The sequence below is a fragment of the Hippocampus zosterae genome, chromosome 13 (assembly GCF_025434085.1).
Source record: "Hippocampus zosterae strain Florida chromosome 13, ASM2543408v3, whole genome shotgun sequence".
In the NCBI taxonomy this organism is placed as follows: Eukaryota; Metazoa; Chordata; class Actinopteri; order Syngnathiformes; family Syngnathidae; genus Hippocampus; species Hippocampus zosterae.
In genome coordinates, this window is record NC_067463.1 from 3,428,103 (window position 1) to 3,440,189 (window position 12,087).

General features: G+C 46.1%; 1 protein-coding gene across 1 annotated transcript in view; it reads right to left on the reverse strand.

Moving 5' to 3' along the window:
- LOC127613022 (lecithin retinol acyltransferase-like) overlaps window positions 1-12,087 on the reverse strand; it is a 102,440-nt gene that overhangs the window by 89,061 nt on the left and 1,292 nt on the right. Inside the window, exon 2 of the mRNA XM_052083909.1 lies at window positions 11,500-11,974. Within this exon, the coding sequence (XP_051939869.1) occupies window positions 11,819-11,974 (156 nt within the window). The 3' untranslated portion in view covers window positions 11,500-11,818. The remainder of the gene's footprint in view (window positions 1-11,499; window positions 11,975-12,087) is intronic.

Genomic DNA, 12,087 nt, shown 5'->3' on the forward strand with positions numbered 1-12,087 from the left:
GTCTATCCTGTATCCAGCTGGTTGCTGACCAACCAGCTCCCTCAGACGGCCCAAAAGAATCTCGAATGACTTTAAGCGCGTCGATGATACTGGTAATGTTGTCGGTGTTATCAGGGATCAAAGTGTAGCAGGCGTCATCCGTCAAGTTTAGGGCTATGCACAACCCCCCTTGCCTCGCCAAGATATAATCCAAAGCCATGTCATGTTTCCTGCCCATTCATCAACCTCCGGTAGTGCCACAGCATCGAACCCATAAGCCTTCCAAACAGCTTCCCGTCTTGCCATAGCATCCAAATTGGTTCGCACCTCCGCCGGGGACCAGTCCGAGTCCGCAAACGCTTCGTGGACAGGTCCTGGAACGTCAGGCGTCGGCTTTACCGCCTCCGCCGTTGTCATGCGCGTCCCCGACGCGGCCAGCTGCGTTTCAATGTTGTCGCCACTCGTTGTCATGGATACACTGTCAATTTTGATTGTGTCTGCCTTCTCCGTCTTAACATACTCGGTGACTGGGCTGTCTGGTTGTTCGTCATCAATTTCTTTTTTCTCCGTCAATGTCACGAAAGTAACACTGTCTACCGTAGTTTGGTCGCCCATGCGTTCTGCCTTTCCCACTCCCATTTTGAAACAGGTACACGTATAGTTTCCGAAATCACTCATGCCAATTTTTGTCAGAAATAGAGCGCAATCACCTCAAATCGCCTATATGTATTTAGTAACAGTACATTGTCCCCATATGTTCGCTGGGCCAGGGCAAGGGTGTTACCGGTGTTGTCTTCCCATTTGGCTGTGTGTCTGCACAGGGACCTTCCTTCCCTTGCGCAACTACATGGCAGTATGACAGCACTTCCCAACACTCCCTCAACATTGCTCGATGTAACGCTGCGACCGGACTCTGTGGCGGACTGGGCGTCCGTCACTGGGTCCTGTTGGGTGACCGTGTCCCTTGGGGACACCATCTCCGGTGGTAGTTGGCACGGTGTCGCTGTGTTGGGGAGAGTCACCTGTATCTGGGGAGGGCGCGTTGTCGAGATTGACATTGTCGAACTGTTGGCTTCCTTGATCAACCCTTTCACTTGCACCGCCGTTCCGGTACAGCGGACAACTTCAAATGGCCCCTGCCGTCTTTCGTTGTACCACTTGCGGCGGAACACTTTCACATACACCTTGTCTCCTGGCTGAACCGTGTCTTTAGTATTTGCTTCGCGTCTCTCTTGTGTTTCTTCTTGTTTCTGCCTGTCAACAACATAGGTGGAGATATTCCTATGTATCTTGGTTAAATGTTTGACATAGGCTTTCATTTCGTCCTCCAAAATTGACAGGCTTGGGCCTTTCCCACTGGTACGCAAACACGGCGAAGGCATGCGTCTACCGGTTACCAATTCATGTGGGGTCAAATGCAAATCGCGCAGTTCACTCGACCGGCAAACCATCAGTGCCAGTGGTAAGGCAGCTATCCAATTCAAGCCTGTATGTTGACAAATTTTGGAAATTCGATTTTTTATGACGCCGTTCATTTTTTCACAAATGCCTTGGCTTTGTGGATGATACACTGCTCCGAGCCGCTGTTTAATTCCCAATTTTTGCATTATGATTTTGACCGTTTTATCCACAAACTCTCTCCCGTTATCCGAAGAAATCCTATCTGGTAGACCCCATCTGCTGATAACTTCGCGGCACAGAAACTTGGCCACAGACTGAGCATCTTTCCGTTTAGTTGGACAGGCCTCCGGCCATCTTGAAAACCGGTCTACGACCACCAACATATATCTTTTCCCTTCGACAGGTTGTATCATGTCGACAAAATCCACCACTAGTTCTCTCATGGGGCCATTAGGAGTCGGGATATAACCCGTGGGGGTGGCTACCCCTCTTCTCACATTGTTTTTCAAACAGATTGCACATTTTCCAATTACCTGGTCGATTTGTTCGAGCAAATATGGCGCCCAAAACCCGTATTCTGCGGTTATTTTTCTCTTTACCTCCCCCCTTGACACATGGGCCAACCCATGTGCCTCTTGGATTAATAGTCCCCGCAAATCCGGTGGCGCCACTACCAGCCCTTCGTGATTTCTCCACAGTCCAGTAGGGTCTTGACTCGCCCCCCTTTGCTCCCAAAGGTGTTTATCCATCGGGTTAACGGCTGCCTGCATTAAGATTACATCTCTGAGTGTGACTCTGTCTTCGAGATCGACCTCATGCGTAACCAACAAAACTTTCCCTTTCTGGCTGCCTTTCGTGACAGCCCTGGCTGCTTCGTCCGCCACTCTATTTCCCTGCGTGACTCTGGATGCATCGGACTTGTGGGCAGCACATTTTGCAATGGCTATTTCTCTAGGTTTCATCATGGCCACCAGCAGCTTCATTATCTGCGCATGATGCTGGATGGGGGAACCGTCAGTCTTCTTGAACCCCCGATTCCTCCACACAGCACCGAACAGGTGGCACACGCTATACGCATATGCCGAATCTGTGTAGATTGTCACTCTTTTCCCTTCTGCGAGCAGGCATGCTTCTGTTAACCCCACCAGTTCAGCAAGTTGGGCCGAGGCCGGTTGTGGCACCACTTCGGCTTTGATCGTTACAAACTCAGATCATCACCATCTGAGTTTTTGATATAAGCCTCTGATACGTTGGTTCGAGCTTACCTTGAATTGCAGATGAAAAAACCCATGCCTCCCGATCTGGAGTCTTCAATTTAGTTGCCGACAGGACTGGACGTCCATCAATTTCATGCCGATACAAACCAGTCTCATCCCTGGCCACCCGGTTAGTTCTTCTCCTCCGGGATACCCTCTCTTGGTCTGAAATAAGGTTGTTAGTTTGGAAAACATACAACTTCCCATTTTTGATTCCACCTCCATCACTAAAGATCAAGTCGTCTTCTGCAGTCTCTTTAGTCATCTAGTCTGCTTTGTCATTTCCTGCTTTTATGTGGGAAAAATCCTTCTAATATGTGTCCTGCATTTAATAACTACTTCTTTTGGTTTTAGCAGAGCCTCTCTAAGTTTTTGTTTCTTTGTTTTTTCTTCCCTATGTTGAATCGATGTTCCTGTGGCAGTTTTTAAATTTTTTTTTTTTTTTTTAATTTTTTATTGTAAACATTTGCCTCATGCTGCCGCATATCTGATGCATGCTGAATGTTTTTGTTCAATTGGGTCCAATTGCATGCTGTCAAAATTCATCAAAATTAGTCTTTTACTTCCCTGTTGTGCACGTTCCCCTCTCTTTTCTGAAAAAGAACTACAGAAACAGAACCTTCTTTTTCAGAAACATCTAAGTAAATCAGCTAGACCAGGCTGCACAAAAGAAACCGGCATCGCTGTACCTTCTGATGTGTTTAGTCTCCCCAAAAATATAAAGGCAGTGCGCATTGTAATTTTCACATGCGATAGTTTGAAACCGCAAAAAGCCAAACGTCAAAGGAGCCACCACGTGGCATCCAAACAACAAATCTTAGATGATGCATTACTATACCGAATAAGCACAACGCCATCCGTATGTCGGAAAGAGTAGATTAGGTGTTTAAGCACTTGAATAAAAATTCCAAAAGACAAAATCGAATACGTGGGGCAACCGAGTGTGGTAAAATTTAACCCCCAGGTGAGAGAATGAGAAAATTCCCTATACGATTCTGAAAGTGGTATATGGGAAAAACCTTAGCTAAATCAATTACAAAAAAGGTGTACGAATGAGAATTTTTGGATATTTGAGTAGACGGCAAAAAAGTATGAGCGGCGCGGCCATGTCAGGCCTAGCTACCAGTCAATGAGATGAGATCCTCTGATAGGTCCACTCTGGCTGCCACACCCTTCAGGACCTACAATAATTGAGGAGGAAGGAACATTAAACAAATTGCCTTGTGTTTCACCCAACCAGGCCATGCGATAAATTTCAATCTCTAGTTTGTCAACAGCATTGTGCAGTGGGAAGGACCGATCAGCGGATGGTAAGGTCATCTGGAGGAAGTCTAAGGAGACCAAAGCCGATACTGTTGGAAGACAGAGTTCAGTGGTGGGTCATCGGCTGACTTTAGCAACAGTCAGCCTTGCATCAGCAGCCATTGGGAGCAAGCGTAGTCCAGCATGTTCAAGTTCATGACAGTCTTTCAGTGAGGCCAGCAGTGATCCCTATTGTTGGGGATTCAGGTACCCATGGAGCAGATGGGCATTGTCCATTTGGAGGTGCCGTATCCTGTTATTGTTGTTGATTTTGCGGAGGAGGAGTCAGAGCTTGTTGATCATAGCCTGATCGATGAACAGGTGGGTGCCGGCGGTGCGGGCATTTCCTTGTCCAATGATTTACATCACCACAAATGAAACAGCCAGCTTGGCTCCCGTGACTTCCTCGTCCACGCCCACCTTCCCGTCTCAGACCTCCCCCCAGCCATGCGTCTCGGCCCTGCCTTGTGGGCAGGCCGTAATGTTGAGGTGTGGCTTGGAGCTGCGGTGTGGGTGTGATCAGCCGTGGTGGAGCCTGTTGAGAGACACTGATTGACATTTGATTAGATCTCCCAAGTTTCTCTTTTTTGCATGCATTACTGGAGGCTCTCTTGGCCTCTTGTACTTGTGAATTCAAAAAGTCGTTTTGTAGCTTGGATGTTTTCTCAGTCTCTTCCTCGGCTCTCATTCGAGATTGTTGCACATAATACAGGAAATGAGTTCGCCAATTCACGTCATCTGAAGTGGGGAGAGTGGGAGAGTTAGTCATCATTTTCTGCACATCAGACGGACAACCCCCCAGCACTGCTTGCCTGAACAAAGCCTGATTCAATGGATGACTATTGGGGTCCTGTCCTGTGACAGTCACCCAAGCATCCATACAATTAACCAAATAAGTCATTGGGTGTACCTCAGATAGCAATTCAAACGCCAGTTGTTGTGAAGGACCCAATGTTGTTGGATAAATGGAACTCAGCGCGTCTGATTTTCTATCATTCAACCTAGTCAATTTGCAAGAGGCTATTCCCTCTAATAGGTCCATAATCTCTTCGGGTAAATACTTACTCTTAAGCCAGTCAACTGCTCACAACTGTATGTCATAGTCAATTTTAGGCAAATCCAGCAATATTTGCCTCGTCAATTCAGTCTCCTTTCTGGTGTAGTCAAAAGTGCCATGCTTTGCAAATCGTGTTTTATTTCTTTGGCGGGCAGGGCTAGGGTGCATGATGATGGTGGTCTTTGCTCTTCCTGTTTCGACAATGTCCTTATCCTCCGTCTCCAGCTGATAACTTCCTGGTTGATTATCGGAAGTTGTGAATATACATTTCCACGGTCTTCACTCACATCATACGGTGGGGGATTCTTAACAGGGGACACATGTGAAAAAGGCACGTTTGCTTTTTTCCATTAGGTTCTTAGCTTCTTCCATATTTTTCTGCACTTCAGCTTTAATTTTCTCTTTTCTCTGTTGGAACTCTCGGTTCAATTTGAGTCCCTCTTCGTCAAATATTTTTAACAATCCCAATTCCCATTCTCTTTTTTCCTTCCTCTTTTCTCCTCTTTTTCCTTTTTTCTGTCCTGCCTTGTATGCTGATACTAGTGCACGTATAGTCTCAACTACTTCCCTGTTAAAAGTCCCTTCCACCGGCCAAGGCCTCTCGATGTCAGGCCATCTTTTATTCCATTTTTTGGATATTTCTTTAACCCCCTTAATGAGCGGGTAGTTTCTCCGCACTACCTCGATGGGGGTGGTCACCATAGGACTAGCATAGTTCCTTTCCCCCCCTTTTTTTTTTTTTTTTTGATTGCAGATAACAATATCAATTAAACAATGCACATACGATTTTGCCAACCTCAGATGGACCCCTTAAGACCGGCTGTCTCAATTGATATTCGATCCGGTGTATTCCGTCCGCGCTATTTCTGTACCGGACTCAACTTATGTTGGAGATGACACCTTGTTTTAAAAACAATTGTTCACAAGTTTATGATGATCAGTCTGTAGTCAGTCTGCTATGCAATCCCTGTTCTCAGGTTTTTTTTTTTTTTTATGTAAACAGAAAATCAGAAGTATTGAGGAGAGCCCCAGAGAGCAATATCAATAATTGGTTTTTAATTTTATCATTCTGTCTTTAATTTAAATTAACAAGTCGGGCTTTTCTGCAACTCCAATTTCTCATTGCTCCCAGAGGGTCTAGTGGGTGCCAGCTGACCCTCGTATTATTTATGAGGGGCCACACTCTTTCTTGAGATGCATACATGCACATCTATATTAGTGTCGTTAGGTAGCATTCCCGTGCTTCTTGTTTCTTGTTAGACAGCTGTGGCACATTAATTCTCCTGGGTTTCAGTTACCTCAGGACCTCCACAGTTGGTCATGCATTCTTTTGCTCCTTCAGCATGCCGTCCCCCATCATCCTGTCACATTTTCTCGCTACCAGCAAGGTCGGCCCCAAAAAGGGCACAACTCCGGCCCCACGCCCCGCCCCCACGTCACCCACACGGGGAGTGCCTAGCCTTGAAACACGGTGGGCAGGTACAGGTTGGCCAGTCCCTGTCCCGCCCCCGAAGCCAGATTCCCCTCCCCGAGCGGACACCGCAGGCGGGCACGCGCCCCAGAGCACCGAGAAGCACAATATCCTATCCATTCCATTCGTTTCTTCTACAAGCACGCTCACTCACTCGCACTCAAGAGCACACACACACTTACTCACGATCGCGCACACGCGCACACACGCACGCTCACCTACACACACCCATGGGTACACTCACACACACACACACATATACAGGGATCCCACACGTCTCTGCATGCACAGACGCTCACAAACAAAGAAGACAGACACTCACAAACAAAGAAGACAGAGCAGGATTCGAATCCATTCCACGTTTTGCTGTTTGCCAACTGCGGCTATGCAGTTTGTTGTTTAACAGTGCAGATGTGCACTGACAAATACGCACGTCTTACTTAACTTTCGTTTCGTTTCGTTTCTAATAGCGCTTTATATTTTCCCCTTTATTTTTTCTGCAGAATTTAACTTAAGTGTGCACACAAAATACTTTTTTCCCCAGGTATACCAATCCTTGCATTCCAGAGGCCTCATTGCCACGTTTTCCCTTTTTCACACAGAGGGATTTTCTCTACACACACAAGCCGTCCAGCACCTATTTCCCAAACGCGGTCTGTACAGGCTCAAATTTATCAAACTTTGACAGATGTGTATGCTGTTATGACACGTCCCCATAGAGGAATCGAACCGCAAGCAGATCGTATCAGCTCAATCAATATTCAAAAACCGCCAGTCCTTCGTTTTACCTGGGGGCCTCTTACACCAGCATTTAAATTGACAAGCCTTATAACTCACATACACCTCTAATTCGATCAGTGCCCAAACGACGTGGCTTCGCGCGCATCATTCTCTTCGGCCCACATGTCTGTGGCTGGCCGTCTATTTCCTCGGCCCACATTCCGTGGCTGGCCGTCTATTTCTTCGGCCCACATTCCGTGGCTGGCCGTCTATTTCTTCGGCCCACATTTCGTGGCTGGCCGTCTCTCACACTTCACGGTACGGATGCCAAGGTTGCGCTCGTTCCTATTAGCCAAACGCGGTCGACGCAACCTCCCTTTTGCGCTGGACTTTGGCAGAGACTAGGCTCCCACCGGACATCTCCGTTTGGGTTCACCCATCTCTTGTCGCAGCATAGTTCAATCGTACCCGTGTTTCCGCCACAATCACACAGCTAAAATTTCGATCCTCCGCGGGACCACTGAAACGACTAATTTCCACGTCCACGTTTTATGGGACTTCCTACTATTTTCTTCTCGTTTATCATTCACACCAGACATGTCACGCATACAATTCCCAAAACGTTTTGTTACTGTTCCCTTTTTATTTATTGTTTTTTATTTATTTTTTCCTGTTTTTATTTATTGTTTTTTATTTATTTTTCCTGTTTTTATTTTTACTTTTCTTTCGCTGTCTCTATTTGGGGCCACTCCCCCTTCAATAGTCGCATTATGACGGCTTTTGACTAGGAGAGACAACTTTCCCTGGAGCCCGCCGTGGCCCCATCAGATCCGTTTAACTGTCCTCCGTGCGGGGGACAACGCTCCCTCCCCCCCTTTCCAAGAGCGAGCATGCTGCGGCGACTTTGAGTGCAAGCAACTCACCTCACAACAGGTCGTCGGCTGGCCGCTGGATGCTCGCGGAGAGAGCGGACGGGACGGTCCCCTGGAGAACACGAATCCTGTTCGTGACGCCAAAAATGTGGTATATGGTGTTTGCTGCTTCGCTGGTCTTCAAAAACACTCGGTGATCGGTGGCTGTTTCCCGACGAATGAGCACTTCAGGGACCACGGCTGATTGGGAAAAGATTTTATTCTACCGATGTCAGAGTGGAATCGATTCTGGCTCCTGTGAGTCTCAGATATTATCAGGCCGCCCCGAAGAAACACATTCATGAGATTATATAGAGACAATATGATAATGAGAGGCGGGGAGGTACGCCTCCCATGCAAATCCCGAAACAAAGAAAGTAACATGTCATCTGTCCCGGTGTGGCCGGAGGAAGCCAGGAGCGGTGAGGTGAGACCAGACCACCACTACCCCCCATTTGGTGCGATGGCAGGAACAAAGATACCGGAGATACCAGCTCCTCTAAAACATGTCCCGCGGAGGGGGGGCCCCAGAAGTGGTGGGGGCCGAGGGCACTTGAGAGCCTTCAGGGACTTTTATGAGGAAGTGGAGGCAATAAAAACCCTTGGGGGGCTGTTAATTAACCAAAGGGAAATTAGGGCCCAGACATCACAACACACTCTTTGTTCCAAGTACAAGCAGATGTTCAGGACAGAGACTAGTGTCAATGGTTCTCCCAGCAAGATGAAATTCATCAACAATGTTCTACTACTACTTCTAGCGGAATAATTCCTTAACAGTGATGGACGGCAACAGCCACAATACCTTACTATAGGATTGCACACATTGCTGAAACTGAACTCTCCCTGACCCGCAAACATAGAATAGAATCGTGTCACTGACGCCAGGTGGACATTCTAAGGCCATCTACAGGAATAGAGAGGGAATTCCAAATTACACTACAGAGGTAATCAAAAAACCCTCCTCAAAGTCCACAGGGGGTGTCGGGAGAGCCAGGAGGGCAAATCTGGAGGCGTCCCAACATGGCGGCCATCTGATTAGCTGAGCATGTCCTCCTTTGACGAATTAACGCATGTCAAGTCACGTGAAGAATAAGTCGCCACCGATAAAAAAAAGATTCTTTAAATATCCTAATTAAATAATTATAATCGTTATACAGCGAACTGAATAACTGATTTGTTTTTGCAGTCGATACTATACATGATAATTGACTATTCGTCATCATTCTTACAAACGATAAATGTATTTTGTACATATTGCGTCGGTCGTTTGACCGCTTTTGAGGTGCCATTTTGTGGTGCGAGAAGTGTGACTTCACAGCTCGCCGTTTTGGCATCTTGCCGTGTCACATTTTGCTAGTAAACAAGAACATCCATCATTTTATTTTGGACTGCATCCTTTCACACCGCCTCAACTGTGGGAGAGATTCCAGCCTGGCATCCTTGGAGGCCAGGCGCTTCGGGAGCAAAACCACAAACAAACACAAATGTGAAATGAATAACGTACATGTGGGAAAATGAGCTGAACTCTGTTACTTGCTTACTAAGAGGATGAGGAAAAAAAGATCCATGAACAATCGCATGGCTTATTCCGTGGCCGCCGAGTCCGAAATACAAGCTAGATGAGGCGCATTCAATGTTAGAAATGTGGTCTGGGGGTCCACCTGCACGTCGACAAGAATGAAGCCTCGCCTCGTTCAATCAATACCTCCCTGCGGGTTTTCGCGTCTCGCTTGTGTGCCACGCCACTCGGCTGAGCCAGGTTCAAGTCTCTTGAAAGCCCAGTCACGTCACCGACATCGCGTCAAAACACGTGTGACGTGAGAGTTGGCGCCGTCATTTAAACGTCAAGAGTAATTCTAGAAAGTCCCAAACGACATATTTTTGCCTCACAAATAAAGTCGTGAAATTAAATATATTAAATAAAGCAAATCATGAAAACAAATCATTTCTATTTCTTACATTCGACAAAGTCGTCGTTTTTCCAAACCGAGAGCCTGACGCGCCGCAAACCCGGAAGTGTGACATCTCTTGAAGACAACAATGGCGCAAAAGTAGGAAGCCGGTCAGAAATCGATTCGAAAAGCGACGTTTAGAATTAATGTGAGGGGATCCAGGTGTTTGGAGAGTTGTAGGTTGTTAACAAGATGTATATCGGACCATACATGTATGAGCCAGATGCGGAAAATGTTGAGCGGACGGACAGGGAGCGGAGACGTGACCCGTCGGGATTCGAAGAACGGTAAACTATTTCGGCTGCGGTTATTAGCCTAGCGCAGAGGTGGGTAACGCCTGTTTTAGATCCCTCCCTGAAAGTCCTGAAACGATCGTGAACAATTGACTCGGGGTGGATTGGGGTAGGGAGGGATCTAAAACAGGCAGGATATTACTCGCGAGGAACCGGCGTTTGGGTGCCCTTTTCTTTTAGGGTACTCAACCAACCGTTTGCCTGAATGTGAAGAGTGCATCGTCACACGGCGCCGAGGAATTTCTCCGAATAACTCGATTAAAAATGGTAAAGATCGGTTAACGGGACAATCGACAATGCAGTACTCGGCATTCTGCAGATGACGTCACTCGCCGGAGATTGCCGAACAAAAGCGTTTTCTTTGTTAAGCGAATTGCTATGGGTCGAAATATGAACTTGGGTGGGTTGTGTTCCAAAAAAACAAAAACTGGGGCGTGTAGACTTGCACTACCTGTCCTACAAGCACGAACAAATTGCAAAAAATGGTGAGTGCCTCTGATTAACCCCAAATAAAGGGAAGTGCTTCTCGTATATTTTTCTTGTTATTGGTTTCCTTTTGTTTTCTGCTTGACTTGAGCAAAAGTTAAAAAAGAAAAAATCAATGGGATGCAACTTCAGCCTATCAGGAAGACGCTAAACCAGCAGGTGGTACTCTAACCCCTGTCTTTTTATTTGGACAAATTGTTACATTCAAATAAGAAAAGAAAGTAACAAAGACGTGTATAAATCGACTTGGAGCATTGACAGCAAATACAAAACAATTAATCGACTTGGAGCATTGACAGCAAATACAAAACAATTTCAAAAACCAAGCGCCAGAGGGCGCCAAATCACCAATATTAGGCTTTTGGTAACCCATTTGAAACATTCAATTTGTACTGTAAAAAAACATTTCGTTTCTGTGTATATCTGGATTCATGTAAATATAAAAAAACACATTCATATTTATCAAAAATGGTGTTGCACAGAGAGGTTCAAATAAAAAATAGATTTCTCTTAATCACTGGTGCAATATTTACCTTTTATTTTTTTAAATGGTGATGTAATGTGTGTATATTTATAATCTGCATTTATGGAGTATATGATTTTTATTTTAATGTAAATTTTGTGATGGTATTTAAATTACCATTAATTAAACATTTAAAAATTTAAAATACTTCATTTAATATGTACTGCATACAACGGAAACTGGAGTCGGGTAAAATTTTTTCATACCCCCGTCTTTTTTTGCCCTCAAAGTGGCTGCTACAAACAAAAATGGCCAAATTCCTGTTCAATTTCTGTCATGGTTCATTGAGACTTCTTCATGTGTTCATGTTATGATTGCCATGTCCACCCAGTTTCCTGTCAGTGGGATGAACTGGTGAATTTTCCAACTTTTCACAAGGCTGCAGAGTATTTTTCAGGGACTGGGTTGTGAAATCCATTCAGGGCTTTTGAAAGAGTTTTTTTTGGCGGGGGTGGGGTCAGGCCTGTCTAGGCTGCCATCCAGATGGTGAAAGACAGCAGCAGTGTGGCCAAAAGGGTAATGGGGGTGGCACAGCCGAGGTAAAGCAGGACGACTGCGCCGCACAAGGCTGTAACGTATGAGCTGGTGCGACTGCACACAATCTTCCGCACCGTCGTGCAGAACTGGGAGAGGGGTGACAACACAAGCAACAGTCACACGTTAGTTTTAGGTGCAGCTCGACTCCCAATAATCACAATTTCACACCCTGTGCGCGAGTCCTCAACAGATTTAAAGT